The sequence below is a fragment of the Mercenaria mercenaria genome, chromosome 17 (genome assembly GCF_021730395.1).
Source record: "Mercenaria mercenaria strain notata chromosome 17, MADL_Memer_1, whole genome shotgun sequence".
Classification (NCBI taxonomy): Eukaryota; Metazoa; Mollusca; class Bivalvia; order Venerida; family Veneridae; genus Mercenaria; species Mercenaria mercenaria.
This window is the reverse complement of record NC_069377.1, coordinates 58,810,005-58,832,473: the sequence shown is the minus strand read 5'-3', so window position 1 is coordinate 58,832,473 and position 22,469 is coordinate 58,810,005. Positions and strand designations below refer to the sequence as shown.

The 22,469-nt window shown below is 36.9% G+C and overlaps 1 protein-coding gene across 1 annotated transcript; it reads left to right on the top strand.

The window, feature by feature from the left end:
• Positions 1-388: 388 nt before the first annotated feature.
• LOC123537486 (putative GTP-binding protein 6) lies at positions 389-19,541 on the top strand. The gene is made up of 11 exons (XM_045321219.2): positions 389-955; positions 1,442-1,537; positions 2,332-2,438; positions 2,987-3,165; positions 4,982-5,071; positions 7,664-7,739; positions 8,219-8,339; positions 11,364-11,572; positions 13,224-13,369; positions 17,919-18,092; positions 19,189-19,541. The coding sequence occupies exons 1-11, from the start codon at positions 532-534 to the stop codon at positions 19,334-19,336; spliced, it is 1,770 nt and encodes a 589-aa protein (XP_045177154.2). The 5' UTR covers positions 389-531; the 3' UTR covers positions 19,337-19,541.
• The last annotated feature ends 2,928 nt before the right edge of the window (positions 19,542-22,469 follow it).

The window sequence follows — 22,469 nt, the reverse complement described above, 5'->3', positions numbered from 1 at the left end:
TTTATAGAAAGAAAATGTTCCTGGAAAGTTTAGTAGAGTAGCTAGTCTAATTTTAAAGTGCTTTATGGAAATGTATGTGAGACTGTAAACTCTGAACTTTGACACACTTCAGCTATGAGCACAGGCCTGGTATCCTACACTTACCCTTGTCAGATTGTGTGAACTTTAATATGAAATATATGTCATGTACATTTGTTGTAGAATCATGTACTAACCAAGACTTTTTTTCAAATTCAGACAAAAGACCACAAAGCAGGATGCTCCGCAGAAATCCAACACGTATAGAGCACAAGCTGATTGATATAGAGAAGGAGTACGAGGTAATCAAGAAAGAACGGGAATCTGAGAGGAACAAAGTGCTCGCCGACATTCCCTCTACCAGTGATACGCCAACAACACTGAAAACAAAAACAGAAATTATACATGAGAGAATTGGCTATGATCCAAAACCAAAAGCGCAGCCATCAAAATTACCTATTGTTAATTAATAAATTTGCTTGAAACTTTTGGTTATAAACAGATTAGAAAGAGATGAACAAACTTCCATTGCTCAAGCAGAATTATTTGAGAAGTTGGATTTATAAGACATTTAATAAGAATATAAAAAGCCATTTCATTAGTCAAAACAAACATGAGTCAGTAATAAAAGTTTTTGCATCCCATGGAATTGCACATAGAAAAAGGTATGATTATGTACAGACTTCAGAAAAACTTACAGATAATGAATCACAAAAGATTTCTTTCAAAGGGACAACTGGTAGGGTTGAGAGAAGTGATTGCAATGGTTTATTGAAGAGAACAGTGTGTATAAACTGTTTGGCTCAGCAGACTGGAGATGTAGCTTTCAGGAATCCTGTAAGATATTATTGCAGTGAAATAGAAAAAGACAATACAATCGTTGGTGTTGATGAAGAGAACCATAGAGAGGAAGATGATGGAGAAAATATTGCTGAAGGTAAGAATTTTGAAGTGAAACACTTCTTTTTAAATTCACTTAATGAAAAATTAAGAAAATTGCAGAATCAGCGATGTCCAACATGTAATGACCAGGCTCCAAACCCTAGGTTCAGTCCATATATTTCATTTAGTAATACATGTATACTTTTAAACATACATAACTCTGCTCATAACTATAGTAATTCAAATTCTTACAGGGATTGTCACATTGCGTACAGGATACTGTTAGCATGAAGTTTTGATTTTTTGTAAACTACTCACTGTGTACTCATCTTGTTGTGGATTCCAAATATAGAGACAAAATAAGAAGATATTTTATTATTTATTCAGCAAGTTCAGTTGGATTTAATTTCATGGATTGATGCAACCAGGAAATGAATGAAAATAAATCCCCAAAGAATAGTAATCATTTCACAGAAAAGACTAAAAACACTTTTTATGGCAATATTATATTGAACTTGGCAGGTGTGTATGTTTATTTCAGCGGACAGTTTGCTAAAGGATAATGTATACAATGAGTGTGTTAAGCAGTATTGTAGTCTACCTGATGCTGGACACAGAGTCTTTATTCTACAGCTTGGTAATATCTCACTGAATATTAACTTTCTAAAACTTCTAATCAAAATTCCCAACAATCTCTAATGTAGTGAAACATATCAAACTTCCTGACTGAACCTATGTATTTTGTATTCGCCATACTCTGAGTCTAAGACTGCTCAAGTTACCAACAGGATGGCTTCTGTAGTTTTATGAAAAAAGAGATGAGTTGCCTTAATCCATTTTAGAATCATGGCTCAATAGCTGTTACAATTTCTGTATTTGGTGTAATCTTTGATTTTTTCCTAGTTTTAAGTCACGGCAACACAGATAAGGTCTTAGGGCACTTTCTCAGCTTTATCGATGAAGGAAGGCCCTAGGTGCCTTTTATTATATCAGACATTGGCGGGTGTCTGCGGGTAGAGCTCTTTAGCAAGTCAGCTGGATTATTTCCTCAGATGAAATACTTCTACTTACCAGATGTGATTTGAAACTAAGAACACTTAACGGTGATGGACAAGTGAAACTAGGTAAACAGTTACACCCTTACCAACCTGGCTGTAACAGAAGTTTTTATAATTGTCACCATGTTTGCTGGCATTGTGGAACCTTAATAGAGAAATATTTGAGCAATGCCATGCGAAAAGCAACATTAGGGCTTCATGGTCATCAAGGATCCAGATCAGTATACATCCATTATAAATACTGTTCATTTTTAGATTTCAGCATTTGTATGCAACTGCTAAGCAAACAGTATAGATCCAGATCATACTGCACAGAAGCCCTGACATTGGTTTTCACACAGCGGTGCTCAATTACTCTTTGTTGTTATTTCAGTTATGACTGGAAGCTTAAGGAAACAGAATACATCAGCACCTCATCTTCAGTTGGCAGAAAATGAAGCACTTGTACATTCCATACCTCGATGGACTGTGGTCAATTCTGTAAGTGAAACAAAATATTAAATAGTGGGTTATTTTGTGTTTAAATTGAAAGCAATTATGCTGACCAAACCATGAAAGTACAAATATGTTTTACATGTACTTACCAATACATTTTGTATGTATGGATGTTTCAATATATTACAAGAAATGTACCAAGAATATACCAAGTTGTACCTTGTACTTACATTTGTTTGTCGGTTGATAATTATTAGGTCAGTTTGTATAATATATGCGGTGGTGCAGTAGCTGTATCAGACTCCTAAGCAAACAGACATGCGTTAGAAACCCAGAATGACCTGACTTTGACCCCAGTCTCCATAATCTATTAATTTGAATGAAATATTTGTAAGGTATTCTTAGAAATGGCCATTGCATGCAGATATGTTATACATGTAAGAGCTTTATATGCAGGCAGTGTAAAAAGAAATATCTTTGAAGCAAACTTACAATGTTCATATTCAGAAATTTTAAATTAGATTGAAATATTCAAAATCCTTCTAATGTATGTTTTGTCTATGTGTAATTTATCAATTGTTCATGTTTAACAGGAAACTGTGAAAGTAAAGGAACAGCAAAGTATACGTATGATGACAAAAGCCTTTGAAACTGTGACAGAAAAAATCCGAAGTACACCAGGAATCAGTGCTGTGTTTATATCAAGAAATATTTTGTCCGCTGAACAGCGTGTTCTGGCTCAGAGACTTTGGCATCTTCCAGTCTTTGATAGGTATCTAACTTCTTATTGCAGATAGACATGTTTGAGTCTATATTATTTTTATCATTGAAATTAAAGTGCAGCTTCAAAACAACTATGAATGGATTCCATCCAATTCTGTTCCCAAGGAAAGCAATCTATTTCACATTATTTAATCACCATCTGCAAATAATGGAAAGGCCTATAACAGTGGATAGATGTTAGTACTGGGGTTTTCATGGAAGCAGATTCAAAATTGATTCATGGAAGCTTCAAGCTTTTTTTAGCTCGACTATTCAAAGAATAGGTACCGGTACAGCTATTGGACTCCACCATGCGTGCGTGTTGGCGTCGGCGTCCTGATTTTGTTAAGTTTTTGTATGTAAGCTGGTATCTCAGTAACCACTTGTGGGAATGCATTGAAACTTCACACACTTATTTACTGTGATAAACTGACTTACATTGCACAGGTTCCATAATTCTATTTTGCTTTTTTACAAAGTTATGCCCCTTTTTCGACTTAGAAATTTATTGTTAAGGTTTTATGTGTAAGCTGGTATCTCAATACCAACAAATGGGAATGGATTGAAACTTCACACATTTGTTCACTGTGGTGATCTGACATGCAGTGCACAGGTTCCATAACTCTTTTTCCAAAATTATGTCTCTTTTTCGACTTAGCAGTTTTTTGGTTAAGTTTTTGTATGTAAGCTGGTATCTCAGTACCCACAAATGGGAATGGATTGAAACTTCACACAATTGTCCACTGTCATGAGCTGATATGCATTGTACAGGTTCCATAACCCCCTCTTTCAACTTTAATATTCATTCAGTTGACAAGGATGTTGAATAGTCGAGCGTTTCTGTCCTCCGACAGCTCTTGTTTCATTGAAGCTACAAATGTATTTAAATTAAAATAAATATATATCACTGAGGTAGCTTCTTTCTCTAATATTACCAACCAGTAAGCCTCACAGATGTTAAATGAAATAGTTGTCAGAAAGATTCTAAGTATCAGTAAAATTGTTGTTTATAAATTGCTTTATGAATATAGATTCACTGTAAATACAATGTAGTTGATAAAAGCTCATATCCCATATGACATAAATTTCGGATAAAAGACACATATTTTAAGTGCTTTAAATGCTATTAAAGACAATCGTGGCAGTTTCATGATTTTTTTCGCAATAATAGATTTTGATGAAATGTTCTGTATTACAAGATCATGTTATGATGTATTGTAAAATGTAATAAAAATACTAGGTCACCAGCACTGTTTCAGTTTTATTTGCCCCCAGATATGATGCTATTTTGAACATTTTTCAAAATTTCCATACTCCTACCATGTATTTCAGTAGAGTACAATAAACATAGGTATTTGTATCCTTGATAACATGTCAACCCGTATCATGCTGGACACAATTGATTCTGCCTTTGCGACCAGTGTAGATCATGATCAGCCTGCAAATCCGTGCAGTCTGATCATGATCTGCACTATTCGCCATTTAGTCAGTATCTTTTTGGTAAGCACCCCTTTTAACAGTTAATGGCACTGTCCAAATTGAAAGATGGACAAGTTTATTATAGAAATTTAGCAGGGTAAGGGTTAGTATTAAAGCTCAGACAGTCATTAAAATGCATATTATATCACTAAGGTTGCGTCTGCATGATGTAATTCCTTCACATCTGAACTCCAAACAGTGATTTTATTCAGTGACAAAGTCACTGTTTGGAATATATTATTTCTAAAATAACATACAGAATAACATAGAAATGTTTTAGGTGAAAGTTTTTCATAGAATTAGTTTAGGGAGGGATGTAGCACAACAATATCTATTTCTGTTTGCAGGTCATTTATTGTGACTCAAGTGTTTAAAGCACAGGCACAAACAAGGGAAGCTAAACTACATTTGGCACTGGCAGAATTGCCCTTCCTTAGGTAACATTTAAATTTAAAGTACATTCACATGATTTAACAGAATGATAAGTTTTTTTAGCTCGACTGTTCAAAGAATAGTTAAATGTATTTAGTTAAATGTATTTCATTGTAATTTTATTATGTTTTCATATGTTTGTATTAATGTATTCTTTCTCACAACATGTATATAATTGAGCCGCGCCATGAGAAAACCAACATAGTGGGTGTGCGACCAGCATGGATCCAGACCAGCCTGCACATCTGCGCAGTCTGGTCAGGCTCCATGCTGTTCGCTTTTAAAGCCTATTGGAATTGGAGAAACTGTTAGCGAACAGCATGGATCCTGACCAGACTGCGCGGATGCGCAGGCTGGTCTGGATCCATGCTGGTCGCACACCCACTATGTTGGTTTTCTCATGGCACGGCTCATATGTTGAGGCCCATATGTAAGATTGGTTTCCAAATATGTTTGCCTTGTAAAATAAAGTCATTATTATTATTATTATTATTATTATTATTATTACATATTATTATTCTTCTTACCCTGGCGTCGACGTCGGTGTCACACTTTGGTTAAAGTTTTGCATGCAAGTACATATGACTATCATATGAAGTCATATAGCTTTGAAACTTTTTTTTTTCTGATAAAAATAGAAGTAAAAAGGCATTGTTTACTACATTTGTATATCCAAATTGGCTATTTTTCGCATAAATGCTACTTTAGTTTTGAATGTTTTATAAAAGTCTGCATTGTAGAATTATTTATGTACACGAAAATGTCATCAAAATCATGATTTTCCCATAGACTCCAATAATAAAATTTGATTGAGGTACATATTTTCAAATCAATCTAGAATAAAATCAAGCACATAACCTAAAAAAAATTATTGGCCAAATGTTCCAAGTATATCTTTATATGTTTTGAATAATCATGGTTTAATCAAACTCTTCATTGTAGAAAAATTATGTCTCCCCAAGGAGACATATTGTTTTTGCCCTGTCCGTCCTTCCGTCCGTACGTCACACTTCATTTCCGAGCAATAACTGGAGAACCATTTGACCTAGAACCTTCAAACTTCATAGGGTTGTAGGACTGCTGGAGTAGACGACCCCTATTATTTTTGGGGTCACTCCGTCAAAGGTCAAGGTCACAGGGGCCTGAACATTGAAAACCATTTCCGATCAATAACTAGAGAACCACTTGACCCAGAATGTTGAAACTTCATAGGATGATTGATCATGAAAAGTAGATGACCCCTATTGATTTTGGGGTCACTCCGTCAAAGATCAAGGTCACAGGGGCCTGAACATTGAAAACCATTTCTGATCAATAACTAGAGAACCACTTGACCCAGAATGTTGAAACTTCATAGGATGATTGATCATGAAGAGTAGATGACCCCTATTGATTTTGGGGTCACTCCGTCAAAGGTCAAGGTCACAGGGGCCTGAACATTGAAAACCATTTCCGATCAATAACTAGAGAACCACTTGACCCAGAATGTTGAAACTTCATAGGATGATTGGTCATGAAGAGTAGATGACCCCTAATGATTTTGGGGTCACTCCGTCAAAGGTCAAGGTCACAGGGGCCTGAACATTGAAAACCATTTTTTACGATCAATAACTAGAGAACCACTTGACCCAGAATGTTGAAACTTCATAGGATGATTGTACATGCAAAGTAGATGACCCCTATCGATTTTGGGGTCACTCTGTTAAAGTTCAAGGTCACAGGGGCCCGAACATTGAAAACCATTTCCGGTCAGTAACTAGAGAACCACTTGACCCAGAATGATGAAACTTCATAGGATGATTGAACATGCAGAGTAGATGACCCCTATTGATTTTAGGATCAGTCTATTAAAGGTCAAGGTCACAGTGGCCTGTTCATGTAAAATCATTTTTTGGAATTAACTTGAGAACCACTTGACCTATAATGTTGAAACTTAATAGGATGATTGGACATGCAGAGTAGATGACCCCTATTTATTTTGAGGTCACTTCATCAAAGGTCAAGGTCACAGGAGCCTGAACAGTGACTTGAGAACCACTAGGCCAAGAGTGTTGAAATTTAGCGGGATGACTGGACATGCCAAGTAGATGATCCCTATTGCAGCCAAATATCAGTGTCTCTTTGACTTTCGCTCCTGACCCCTATTGACTTCTTACCTGTAGGACTTTGCATTGGGGGAGACGTGCGCATTTTTACAAAAGCATTTTCTAGTTTAATCTGAACATGCAGAATTACCTTAAATGACTGTACAATGATAAATCCACCAGAATGTTTATAAACATTTTTTACATCATCATATTTGATTTTTTTCCAGAAAATACTTAAGCGGAGAACTTTGTCAAATGTGCAAATATTTAGCATTTTTCTCTTGTTTTTCTTTTAGAAAAATATAAACTGAGAATGATTAAGGTTGCTGGTGTAGAATCACATGTTTCATCACTATGATCATCATTTTGATTCAAGGTACATGAAGTTAAAATATTACATTGTTTTACTTACATGTAGGTGTCCATCTTGGCCATAAAATTTGCTTGGATAATCACCATAATGCCCCCAAAATTTTCCTTAACATCTTTTTTTGTCTGTTTTGTCAACAGGTTTTGTATGGCTCATGGATTTCAACCTGGAGAATATGGAAGGCAAGTAAAAAGATACAGGAGATATCCATTTGAGGTTTGTTCTTATTCTTTTGAATTTTGTTCTTAGCCTTTACCCTGCTAAAATTTCTAAAATGGACTGGTCTGTCATTCAATTTAGGCAGTACCACTTACTATTCAAAGGGGTGTTCACTGAAAATTTATTGACTGAATAGCTAACAATGCAGACCATGATCGGCCTGCATGGATGTGCAGACTGATCTTGGCCTGCGCTGGTTACAAAGGCAGAATCGCTGCCAGCAGTCTAAAGGTTAGATATGTATATTTGCTTTCCCCATTCTTTTATATATAATACTTGCACTTAAGGTAGTTCTGCACGTTTGATAAACCGGAAGTAATTGATTTCGTCCTCTGGCATTTTACTACTGCCAATGGATTTCTGTATCATTTTGTGTAACTTTTCTGTACTGATACACTTAAATAATAATTATTAAAGAACAGTTGTCTGGTAGAGATCAAACACCAGTAAATTAAACTAATCTTCGGTTTATTTAGGAGCGGGAAAAGAAGTTAAAGGCAGCTCTGGCATCTTTAAAGAAACAACGAACATTGATCCGCAGCAGACGGTCTGGTCAACAGATACCAACAATAGCAGTGATTGGTTACACTAACTGTGGTATGTACAACATCCCTCCCATCCTCTCTCCAGCACACTAAACATGGACTTTAAACCTATTGTAATGTATACATTAGAGTTATAAATTATATTGGTTCTCCATTAGGCACTCAACTTTTGCCAATCAATTGTCAAACAAGAATTAACTCATATTTCTTTTGATTTGTGTTCAAGCTTCAATTTTTCAACAGTATTCAAGTTATGTAACAGTGGTTAGTAAACCTAACCAGTGTCCTTAGATTCTGTATCAGTACTGCCTTTTCTGCACAAGTAACTGACAACTTGCACACATGAATCAGGGGTGGATTGAAATCTTCTCAGTTATTGTACCCCCTGACAACAAAGTTGTAAGGTGGGCGGAGTATACTGGTTTCAGGTTGTCTGTCTGTCTGTCCGTCTGTCCGTAGACACAATCTTGTGTGCACCATCTGTCCTCATCCCCTTGACACAATTTAATGAAACTTCACACAAGTGATCAGTAACAACAGTAGTTGTGCATGGGGCATATTAGGTTCTTTCAGAAAAAAAATTGCAGAGTTACGGGACTTTGTTTTTATGCCCCCAGCATCTACTGAATCGGGAGGCACATAGTGATTGTTCGTCCGTCCGTCCGTCCTTCCGTCCGTACGAGGTTAACCAAATGGGACCGTTTCGTCTAGCATCAATACCCCTTACTAGAATGACTTGATACTAATGTAGATGTAACCTTTGACCATTCCTCATCTTCAGACATCACCTGACCTCAGTTTGACTTTGACCTTGACCTCATTTGGACTTAGGTTCCTTTATATGGGACATCTCTTGCTTAACCAAATGGGACCGTTTCGTATAGCATCAATACCCCTTACAAGAATGAATTGATACTAATACAGATGTAAACTGTGACCATTCCTCATCTTCAAACATCACCTGACCTCAGTTTGACCTTGACCTTGACCGCGTTTCGGACTTAGGTGCAAAATCTATCGACAAGGATGCAACTGGGGGCATCAAGTGTTTATTGAACGCAGCTCCTTGTTAATCCCCCGCCGTGGCAGAGGGATTATAGGAATGGTCTGCGTCCGTCCTTCCGTCCGTAACAAATTCGTGTCTGGTCTATTTCTCCTAAACCCCTTGAAGGATTTTCATGAAACTTGGGTCAAATGATCACCTCATCAAGACGATGTGCAGAACCCATGAGTCAGCCTTGTCGGTTCAAGGTCAAGGTCACAACTCAAGGTCAAAGGTTTGAGCCTGCCATTTTGTGTCCGCTCTATATCTCCTAAACCCCTTGAAGGAATTTTATAAAACTTGGGTCAAATGATCACCTCATCAAGACAATGTGCAGAACCCATGAGTCAGCCATGCCGGCTCAAGGTCAAGGTCACAACTCAAGGTCAAAGGTTTGAGCCTTCCATTTTGTGTCCGCTCTATATCTCTTAAACCCCTTGAAGGAATTTTATAAAACTTGGGTCAAATGATCACCTCATCAAGACGATGTGCAGAACCCATGAGTCAGTCATGCCGGCTCAAGGTCAAGGCCACAACTTAGGGTCAAAGGTTTGAACCTTCCATTTTGTGTCCGCTCTATATCTCCTAAACCCCTTGAAGGATTTTCATCAAACTTGGGTCAAACGATCACCTCATCAAGGCGATGTGCAGAACTTATGAGTCAGCCATGTCAGCTCAAGGTCAAGGTCACAACTGAAGGTCAAAGGTTTGAGCCTTCCATTTCGTGTCCACTCTATATCTCCTAAACCCCTTGAAGGAATTTTATAAAACCTGGGTCAAATGATTACCTCATCAAGACGATGTGCAGAAATTATGAGTCAACCATGCCAGCTCAAGGTCAAGGTCACAACTAAGGGTCGAAGGTTTGAGCCTTCCATTTGGTGTCCACTCTGTATCTCCTTAACCCCTTGATGGATTTTCATCAAACTTTGGTCAAATGATCACCTCATCAAGAACTCATGAGTCAGCCATGTCAACTCAAGGTCAAGGTCACAACTGAAGGTCAAAGGTTTCAGCTCTGTATCTCCTAAACCCCTTGAAGGATTTTCATGAAACTTTGGTGAAATGATCACCTCGTCAAGATGTTGTGCAGAATTCATGAGTCAGCCGTGTCAGTTCAAGGTCAGGGTCACAGCTAAAATCAAAGGTTTTACCCTTTCACTATCCATAGCAGTGGTGGGGGATTTAGCTGTCTTTCAGACTGCCTTGTTTGTTACTATACTATATACATAGACACAATCTTGTGCGACCATCTCTCCTCATCCCCTTGACACAGTTTAATGAAACTTCACACAAGTGATCAGTAACAACAGTAGTTGTGCATGGGGCATGTTAGGTTCTTTCAGAAAAAAAAATTGCAGAGTTACGGGACTTTGTTTTTTGTTACTATACTATATACATAGACACAATCTTGTGCGCACCATCTCTCCTCATCCCCTTGACACAATTTAATGAAACTTCACACAAGTGATCAGTAACAACAGTAGTTATGCATGGAGCATGTTAGGTTCTTTCAACAACAAAAACTGCAGAGTTATGGGACTTTGTTTCTTGTTAATATACTATGTACATACAGTCTTATGCAGTCTTCTGCGCGCCTAATCTTCCGAACCCTTGCACACAATTTAATGAAACTTCACACATTTACCAAGTGATCAGTACCAACCCTAGTTGTGCATGGTGCATGTTACGTTTTTTTAGATAAATATTCTGCATAGTTATGGGACTTTGTTTTTTGTTACTATACTGTATACATACAGTCTATATACAGTCTATATACATAAAGTCCACATAATTATGCAATCTTGTGTGCGTCAAATTGCAATGTACTGTGTTAGTGCATGCGAGGGGGTACATTCATCACCTTTAGTGATAGCTCTAGTTAGTGTTTGTTTCTCAAAAGTGATATTGTAGCAAACAACAATTTCGAGACTGTTCCAGTTTGTGAATATTCTGTTCTTGGGAATTTTGATAAAATGCAAAATCATTTAAAGGTTTACAGTATTTAATTGAAATGGTTTTGTTTTGTTACAGGTAAGACATCATTAATCAAAGCTTTAACTGGTGATGAGGACATGATTCCAAGGAATAAGTTATTTGCCACGCTAGATGTTACAGCTCATGGTGGTTTACTGCCTAACAACATGATGGTCATATACATGGACACGGTTGGGTTTCTTACTGATCTTCCAGGTAGCCTGAAAGAAGCATTCACTGCAACGCTTGAGGACACATTACACTCTGTATGTAAACTGAACACTTTTTAGCTCACCTGTCATGAAGTGACAAGGTGAGCTATTGTGACCACTTGATGTGCGTAGTCCGTCGTGCGTCGTCAACATTTTCTAAAAAAATCTTCTTCTTGCAAACCACTGGGCAGAATTACGCCAAACTTCACAGGAATGATCCTTGGTGGGCCCCCTTTCAAAGTTGTTCAAAGAATTGAATTCCATGCAGAACTCTGGTTGCCATGGCAACCGAAAGGAAAAACTTTAAAAATCTTCTTGTCCAAAACCACAGGGTCTAGGGCTTTGATATCTGGTGTGTAGCATCATCTAGTAGTCCTCTACGAAAATTATTCAAATTATCCCCCTAGGGTCAAATATGGCCCCGCCTTGGGGGTCACATGGTTTATATAGACTTACATAGGGAAAACTTTGAAAATCTTCTTGTCCAAAACCACATGGCCTAGGGCTTTGATATTTGGTACGTAGCATCATCTAGTGGTCTTCTACCAAGATTGTTCAAATTATCCCCCTAGGGTTAAATATGGCCCCGCCCCGGAGGTCCCAAGTTTTACATAGACTTATATAGGAAAAAAAGTTTAAAAATCTTCTTGTCTGAAACCACAACACTTAGACCTTTGAATTGGTTTGTAGCATTGTCTTATGGTCCTCAACCAAAATTGTTCAAATTGTACCCCTTGGGTGAAAAGAGGCCCTGCCCTGGGGGTCCCAAGTTTTATATAGACTTATATAGGAAAAAGCTTTAAAAATCTTCTTGTCTGAAACCATACGACCTAGGCTTTTGATATTTGGTATGATGCATTGTCTATTAGTCCTCTACCAGAATTGTTCAAATTATGCCCCTGGGTTTAAAAGAGGCCCCGCCCTGGGGTCACTTAGTTATTATGTGAGTTATATATGGAAAATACTTAAAAAATCATCTGATCCTATTTCCAAGATTGTTTAATTATAATTACCTGATGACCCCAAGTAATATGATGTCACTTGACTGTGACCTTGACATACTGACCTACTTTCTTGTTTTTTAAGATACAGCCTTGAAATTTTGATGACATACACAGTTTTGCACACAAATCGTAAAACTGAATTTCTCTGACCTTGAATGTGACCTACTGACTTTCTTAATATTTTATCATCAGTTTGACATTTGAAACATGTAGCGCATATTACTCAGGTGAGCGATCCAGGGTCATCATGACCCTCTTGTTAAAATTATATTGATATATAGATGCATCATAATTATATATTGTATTTATTTTTTTTTTTATTTATTTATTTCAATATGTTTCATTTTTAAAGGAATTTAAAAAAAATTAGCATTGGTATATATTTGTGAAACAGTTCAGCTTTCATTTTAAAACTTGAATTTGGAAACCAGTCTTAGAATGCAACTTTGTCATTGGTCAGTTTCAGAATCAACCAGGCAAATGCTTTAGATTCGAGACTGGTCTCCAGAGTGGGTTTTATAACCTTGAAGCCAGATCACACTAGATTCCCTCCCCCATCCACCCCATGCAGAACTGTGATTGCAGTTTTGACCCATGCAAGTTGTTTTCACAGTACTCTATTTCTCTAAAGTAAATCTATGTAAATTGAATACAAAAATGAAACTAGGTAAGTATTAAACTTATCCTTTCATTTTATCTAGGATCTGATTTTACATGTGAGAGATGCAAGCCATCCAGACCTGGAAGCCCAGAGTTTCAATGTTACACAGTCTATACAGAAACTGGTCCCGAAACATAAGCTGTCCAGTATGATAGAGGTCAACAACAAGGTGGACCGGATTGACCAGTAAGTTTGTTTATTTAAGTACATGTATTAATTATTGTACCTTGTTTGTAACTCAGTCAAACCTCATTCTCTTAAGAAATGATTTTTTTTTGCTGCATTTATGTGAAATGAACAACAGAATAGGAGCAGCAAATCCATTAGCGATTCATATTTAATTTGTCAATCCTATTCTGTCGTTCATTTAGCATGAACTCCGAAAAAAAAACATTCATTTCTTGTAGTTCTTTTCCATTTGTAAACAAGGTTACATTATAAATGTCACATATTTTGTTGCTTTTAACAATAAAATCAGCTTCCCGGCCATTCTTTTCACCAGATGGAACAACTGTGACGTCATCTAAGGAAAGTTCTCCCTGACTATACGTGGATGTTGTCAAAACAGCGGTCCGTTATCACTAAGCAGCTTTGTCATAGCTTTGGTGCCTTTCCTTTTGCTGTTAATACAAAATGAGCGTCATAATTTTCAATGGAAAAGAATAGGGCAAATGTAAATATTCAAACTTGACGGGACTGGCACAAATTGTTTATTATCCCCCGACGAAAGTCGGAGGGATATAGTTTTGGCGTTGTCCGTCCGTCCGTGCCCGCGAAATGATGGTTAAATGACTGCATAACGGTACTTTCTCTTTGATGTCATTCATTCCGTTCTGTTTATGTGACTATTTTTCTTTTTATGTGACTGTTAGAACAATAGAGAGAACAATGGGGTAGTCACATAAAGACCGTTTCGTTAGAACGTCCGTCCTTCCGTCTTTCCGTCCATCCGTCCGGAGCCATATCTAGGAAATGGTTGGGAATATTTATTTAAAACTTCATATACATGTTCACCACTACGAGTTCTTGTGGCCCGTCAAGTTTCAGTCAGATTGCCCAAGTAACACCAGAGTTATGGCCCTTAGAAATTTCTAGTGTTAACTATATAGGGTACTATAAATATGGCAATTTCTGCATCATAACTTTTGATTTATTTGACCTAGAACTATGAAACTTAAACAGAATTTAGATTACCATAATATGGTTGTGTACACACAATTTCATTCGGATTTATATGTAAATTAAGAGTTATTGCCCTTTAATTGTATAAAAATCCACATATTTGTACATAACAAACTTACCATTTGGTAGAATTTCATTAAATTTCTTTCATTCTTTTCCATGAACATTTATTGTAAACATGTGAAGTTGTGTACCCACACCTGGACACCCCCTTACCTTGATCCTGCCCCCCCCCCCCCCCCCCCCCCCCCCCCAAAAAAAAAATTCATTCCTTATTTTAAATTTTTTTCAAACAAACTTCATATACATGTTCACCACTATGAGGTTATGGGGCCCATCAAGTTTCAGACAAATTGCCCAAGTAACACTAGATTTATGGCCCTTAGAAGTTTCTAGTGTTAACTATACAGGGTACTATAGATATGGCAATTTCTGCATCATAACTTTTGATATATTTGACCTAAAACTATGAAACTTTAACAGAATTTAGAACACTATAATGTGGTTGTGCACAGTCAATTTTGTACGGATTTCTTTTGTAACTTCAGAGTTATTGCCCTTTAATTGTCTAAAAATCCACATAATTGTACATAACAAACTTACCATTTGGCAGAATTTCATTAAATTTCTTTCATTCTTTTCTGTGAACATTTATTATAAACATATGAAGTTGAGCACCCACACCTGGTCACCCACTTGCCTTGGTCACTACCCCTCCCAACCTCTCTTCCCCCCCCCCCCCAAAAAAAAAAAATTCATTTCTTATTTTAGATTTTTTTTCAAACCTTCCAAGTTGTACCATTCCCCCACCTCACTTCTCCACCCAGTCATGCCCACCACTGATCATGCATCCTCTGTCCCCAACTTCACCCTTTTACCCTTTTTTTTCATTTTCAATTTTCAATCAATATTTATATCAACATGTGAAATTTTGTTTCCTCTCCCGTTCCCCTGCACCTCCTCCCCCTAAAAAAATAGATATATATACATATTATATATTTCCATTCCTTTTTTTTCTAATGTTCAAACCTTCAACATGTTAAGTTGTGACTGCACAAACCTTGCCCTCAGCCATGTTCAAGATACCTTACCTGTGTTCTCTTAAGGACATCTGTTCTTTTAAGTTCAAATGTACATGTTAAACAGCAACACCTGGTGCCAAACCACTCAAAGACAATATTTCGTTCCAGTTAAACTTCAAGCTCACATTTCAATTAACTGCATTTTGTTTTAAAAGCTAAGCTTATTACAGTAAGCATATCCAATTCAAAATAAATTCTTTAGTCAGGATCAAAGTATCATACATTTATTATGTACTCTTTAATTAAACATTTGTTTTCTGTTAAATTGATTTTGACTAATGAAATTATTTGCTTCTTATTAACATCCTTAACTTTTTGCCGGATATATCTTTTTGCCATTCCTCACCACAAACCCTTTCGGCGGGGGATACCAATTCATTGAATTTGCTTGTTTAAGTTATCACTAGTTCAAGCCATCAAACAATTTACATTATACAGGGATTTGGCTGGGACCTGGTGATGAGTTCAAGCAAAGGGCAGTGTTTGAATTACCAGAGTTTGAGCGAACAAATTTTGACTGCGTCTCTCTTTTATTCAGTGTGACGATATTCTGTCCTATCAGTATGATAACCAGTGTTGTTGTATATGGCCCGAAGCGTTTTTAATGTGTTTTTTTTTTTCACAACACAAGATTGCTATTTGTATAAAAATATGATAAAGCTGTCTTTACTCAGTATGATATTACAAGAACAGTAAAACACTGCATCAATGGCTTTAGTACCAGGGCTGATATGAGCAGTTTATTTGGTCCCCGGCTGTTTTACTTCTATTTCCTATGTTTTGATTGCTCAAAACTCACCATAACTTGAGCATTTTGCTTATCCCCTTGCTTGTGATAGGTGTTTTACTGAAATACATATCACTATGGTACACATGCAGTTTTCGACTGGGCAGTCAGACAAAAAATTAGATATAGATTTCAGCTCTGCTTCAGTCCGTAAAACATTTCACCATCCTTTCCATAAATTTGTGTATGGGCTCCAGTGTTTTTCGTTATTTTATACAGTGATGTTACTGTTCTCTGATAGTCAATGTTATATTTTCTGCTCCTTTGGGGTCTTGGAATACATTCAATGTACTATATGTTTAATAGAATTTCACTCAAGGAAGTGTTAGGGGGCATTAGCGGTGTTGCCTATTTCATTACCTCTCATGGACAGACTCAGTTTTACAGGGCCTCCTGTGTTTTCTTTGGGTTTTTTTTTTGCTCCTTTTGCTTTTTATGCATTCAAAGGATCTTCCTATAGGTTTTGGTTGTTGACTGGCATGTCTTTTATTCAGTGTTTTATACCATGACATCAGATATTAATTTTCAGTTTTATTCTTAAATTTTTTACTTCTAAGCCTAGTCGACATGATTTTGTTGAATATATACTAGAGTCATGTAATAGTCTTCATTTTTAATCCCCAGCCTTGGCAGAGGGATTATAGGAATGGTCTGCGTCCGTCCGTCTGTCCGTCCGTAACAAAATCGTGTCCGGTCCATATCTCCTAAACCCCTTGAAGGATTTTCATGAAACTTGGGTCATATGATCACCTCATCAAGACGATGTGCAGAACCCATGAGTCAGCCTTGTCGGTTCAAGGTCAAGGTCACAACTCAAGGTCAAAGGTTTGAGCCTGCCATTTTGTGTCCGCTCTATATCTCATAAACCCCTTGAAGGAATTTTATAAAACTTGGGTCAAATGATCACCTCATCAAGACGATGTGCAGAACCCATGAGTCAGCCATGCCGGCTCAAGGTCAAGGTCACAACTTAGGGTCAAAGGTTTTGAGCCTTCCATTTGTGTCGCTTATCGAATCTTGAGCTTTCAACTTGGTCAAGTACCTATCAGATGCAGAACTTATAAAGTCAGCATGTGGCTCACAAGTACACTAGTCAAGTTGAGCCTCATTCTGTCGTAACCTGAAGAATTTAAAATGGTATTTACCTCATCAAAACGATGTGCAGAAATTATGAGTCAACCATGCCAGCTCAAGGTCAAGGTCACAACTAAGGGTCGAAGGTTTGAGCCTTCCATTTTGTGTCCACTTTGTATCTCCTAAACCCCTTGAAGGATTTTCATCAAACTTGGGTCAAATGATCACCTCATCAAGAACTCATGAGTCAGCCATGTCAACTCAAGGTCAAGGTCACAACTGAAGGTCAAAGGTTTCAGCTCTGTGTCTCCTAAACCCCTTGAAGGATTTTCATGAAACTTGGGTCAAATGATCACCTCATCAAGACGTTGTGCAGAATTCATGAGTCAGCCATGTCAGTTCAAGGTCAAGGTCACAGCTAAAATCAAAGGTTTACCCTTTCACTATCCATAGCAGTGGCGGGAGATTTAGCCGTCTTTCAGACTGCCTTGTAGAAATTTATAACAGTTTTAATTGGCCAATGCTTAATTGAACATAGGATTTCAGCAGAAGAAAATTTTGGTAGGGTACAGTCCATGATATCAGAAATTAGTCTATTAATATACCACAGGTCTGAGAGGGAAAGCATCATGGGTAGTGTTCCTGATCCAGATGTGTTCTGTATATCTGCTGTGACAGGGGAGGGAATGGATGATCTCAGACAGGAAGTACAGAAACGTCTGCTGAAAAATATCCATTTCTTACAGAAGAAAATCAAGATACCTCTACAAGGGCCGCATCTAAGGTGGGTTTGATGAGCATACATCTCAGAGCAAGGACATTTGTTTGAATCTACCATGCCTTTCCACTTGTGGACAAGGAAATCCTACCAGAAATTGAGATTTTGTACAAAAACAAGGTTTTGTAAAGTCTTTGATCTTAACTCAAACTGGGAATAGGTTTCCTGTATAACACACCTAGACTGATATGGTAGATTTGTTTTCTCACCTTTCCAGTCTTTGCAGATATCTATTACTCCTATGACTGCATGACCCAGAAAACATGCAACACTGTAACAGTGATGTCATAAATAAATCGGTTAAGTTGAAGTAAACTGACTGCCATTACATTCCCAAAAGTTGAATTATGTCTCCCACCACACAGTGGTGTGCGAGACATATTGATTTACTCCAGGGACCTGTCTGTTTGTCTGTCACAAAGCTTGTCCACACTCTTAAGTCGAACATTTCTCATCCGATTTTCACCAGACTTGAACAAAATGTGTTTGCCAATAAGTCCTCTGCAAAGTTCGATAACTAGCCAAATCGGCCCAGGCACTTCGGTATTATGGCCCTTGAACATAACTACCGATACACAGATGTAGATTGGATACTCCAACTCCAACAGATACCAATAGGCTGCAAACCATATATAAAGAGTTTCTCTATTCAGATGATTAGGCAGTTGTGCGAGACATGCACTTTTCTCAAAAGCACCTCTAGTTTTACGTATTAGGATTCAGTTTGGTCAAATGGAAACTTTCCAGCTTTTCCTGGTGGAGGAAGTTCCAAGGGGTGCCTCTTGATTCATTATTACTGGTAGGGTGGCCACATGGTAGAACCAATGACCTTTCATAGCTAGCTCGATGGCTTCCTGGAGTAGTTCCAGATGCAAGCCTGCAAGGTCTTATTTTATCAACCCAATCCATCTATCTGAACAAGACTTCCACAAAAATATTATTTCACCAAATCGCCCGCATTTAAATAGAATTCATATGCCGAGCGTTGGTCATAGGAGGCAAGTAATTCTTAGAATTTACCCTCGGTTTGTTTGCTGTATAGTTTTGAGTGAACACTATTAAATTATGAAATAAATACAATACAAATAAATGTACTTTTCAGATGGCTGTATAAAGAAGCAACAGTGGTTTCCACAGAAACAGACAGTGACCCAGAAAGCCTTATTGTAAATGTTTATATCAGTCAGGGAAACTACCAAAAATTCTTGGCTAATTTCGGACCTAGAAAAACAGCTGGAATACGGAGATAGCAGCAGGAGAAAATCAGAACAATGTTGAAATTGTGTGACTGTGAAACTTCATCACTGAATATTATCACAAGACCGACAGTGACACTATTAAAAAGATAAAGTGACAAAAACATTCGAAATATGATGTTTATTTCCTGGAAATTGATACATACTGGCACAGATAAATAAACAAGAGGGCCATGATGGCCCTATATCGCTCACCTGAGTAGAGTTGCTTGCTTGAACAAATTTCTTAGCTAAAGCTTTAAGATCTAGGCCTTCTGGTTTATTTTTAGCAAATTTATGAAGATTTCCCTATGTACAATCAAGTAAACCCTGGGGCTGGGTCAATTTGACCCTGGGGGTCAAGATTTGAACAAATTTTGTAGAGGTCCACTAGGCAATGCTACATGTCAAATATCTAAGCTCTAGGCCTTCTGGTTTATTTTTTAATTTTTTTTGAAGATTTTCCTATAGAAATCTATGTAAAATAAAGTGACCCCTGGGGTGGGGTCATTTTTTATCCAGGGGTCATGATTTGAACAATTTTAGTAGAGGTCCAATAGGCAATGTTACAGGTCAAATAACTAAGCTCTAGGGCTTCTGAGAAGAAGATTTTTTAAGATTTTCCTATGTAAAATCAAGTGACCCCTGGAGCGGGGTCAATTTTGACCCCGGGGTCATGATTTGAACAAACTTGGTAGAGGTCCACTAGGCAATGCTTCACACCAAATATCTAAGCTCTAGGGCTTCTGGTTTTTGAGAAGAAGATTTTTAAAGTTTTTCCTTTCGGTTGCCATGGCAACCAGAGTTCTGCATGGAATTCAATTCTTTGAACAATTTTTAAAGAAGACCATCCAAGGAACATCCCTGTGAAGTTTCATCAAAATTGGCCTGTTGGTTTAGGAGGAGATGTTGTTTAAAGAAAAGTGTGGACGGACGGATGGACGGACGCTGGACGGTGAGCGATCACAATACCTCACCCTAAATGAGCTAAAAATGCAAGAAGAAAGCCAACATGATTTGATCATGTGGATTGTTAAACAATACAGCATTGCATAATATAATTTACAACAGTTAGCTATACATTTATTGACAAGCACATAACACTGATCACCACAGGTAGCTGAGTATTATCACAATATATTATGGCATGACTTTCTATTGTAAATATAGTTTGACTTTCAAAAACAGAACAAAATTGAAATTTCATAAAAAAAATATCTTGGGAAGTGTCAGAACACAGATCATTTTTTTTTTGCAAACATTTTTTATATTAAACATGATGAAATCAAATACATGTAGTTATTTCTAAGACAGACTCTTCGACTCTTCTTCGCTGCTTTACTAACTGCCTCATGAATAAGTGTAGGCAGAAAGCTACCTGTACTGGTAAGCCTCCAGCAGTAAACTTCTACTTGGCCTTGCAAAACTTTGGAGATCAACATTTGTAGGGGAGGTAGATTTACATTAAGATCGAAGTTTCAAAAAAGTTCAAAAAGAAAAACTTGATCATTAACAGTAAATAAAAAAACAACAACGTAACTATAGTACCATAAATATAATTTGACCTTGCTTCCAGGTAAACATGGGAACGAGAGAATAGTATGCATATGAAACAAAGTTGAATGTATTTACTCAAAACATTTAGTTCTGGGTAATGTATTCATGTTTACAATAAAACTCAAAATTTGTTTGTCTCAAAATTCAAGCTGTCTCAAAGGAATGTTAAGTCCCATCAAAAACACATTTACATATATCTTCACTAAGTCAAAAACAACATAGTGCGACTCTAATTCTGTCCTAGTCAAATTGACTCCCATCAGTCAAATTCCTGTGTAAACATCTCAATGGGTTGAAGTGAAAATATGTTGCATGATCATATGGCAAACATGAATAAATAGAACTATGGAAAAATAGGTTTCAAATGGCTAAGTACTTCCAAAAGTTATATGAAATGCATATGTGAAGTCATTTGTACATGTATATCAGGCTATCGCAATTTAGCAAAAGTTACCTACACTGAGAAATATTTTTCAGTCAAATTTCAGCTGTCTCAAAGTAAGTCTGCATAAATGTGGCCTTTCTTCCTTTCCACATGATTATGAACCGACAACGTCAAAATCAAATTTCACTGGGTGGAAATCAGATTCAGTACTTTGCCTGTGCCCAGATTTCTTTAAAAAATATTCATGACCCAGTAAATTAAGAAAGCCTCTTATCAGAAGCGTTTTACAGTAATATTTAGTGATAAATTAACACAAATGATTGCATGAGGTATTAATAAATGATCCATTGTTCAGTACTATGATCCTAGATGCTATATTTGGCCCAGGGCTTTGCATTCAGGGCTTGCATACCCTATGTGATACAGGCCTGACAAAATTCTCTCGAGTCCCATAATTATAACATCCCAGATTAAGCTACAATTATGATAATCTTATTTGATGGCTCTATTATCTAGAGAATTTTTCTTTTTAAATACTACCTTAGTGATGGGTATTCAATAATTCAGAAATACACATGGATATGGCATATACATAAACCAACAATGTAAAAATGGTAATCATAAGCAAAATATAAACCTTAAAAAGTTCCTACTACATTCTGCAAAAATGCACTTAAAAACAGAAGTTATGACCGTTTTTATTTTGGTGTCAAGAAATGTGAAGAGTGAATCCCTAGGATCTATTAATGAAATCAGCATGATACTTTAAAAGTAATGCAAGACAGTATAAAGCTGCTAGATATCGCATTTATATTGCAATTGTATCATTTTTGTTATACACTAGTCTTGTGTTTTACATCAGACGCATAATTCTCCCAAATGCAAATTATTGGCTTTGTGACAGAGATGTGCTGTTTTACTTTACAGCACACACTTCTATAGCTAATTTGTGCCCATCGAGACTTAACATCAAAACATAATAACGCTCTAAAAATTTCTCATAGTTATTGTCTTCTGAACCAACTATGACCAGATTTTCAGTCCTGACAACAATAAAAGCAATATTAGCACAAATATCTAAAAAGCTTGTCTTTTTCCATAAATGTCAAATATATAAAATTGTTCCATCTATGGACAGTGACTTCAACATCAGAAAAACAACCTAGGCATTACAACATCACCTAAAATTTGTCTGAAGGAAAAATA

Coding starts and splice junctions, on each gene's coding strand:
- LOC123537486 (XM_045321219.2), top strand. CDS start 532: ATGAACAAACTTCCATTGCTCAAGCAGAATTATTTGAGAAGTTGGATT. Junction 5,072..7,663: donor GCAGAATTGCCCTTCCTTAG/GTAACATTTAAA, acceptor TTTTGTCAACAG/GTTTTGTATGGCTCATGGAT. Junction 8,340..11,363: donor GATTGGTTACACTAACTGTG/GTATGTACAACA, acceptor GTTTTGTTACAG/GTAAGACATCATTAATCAAA.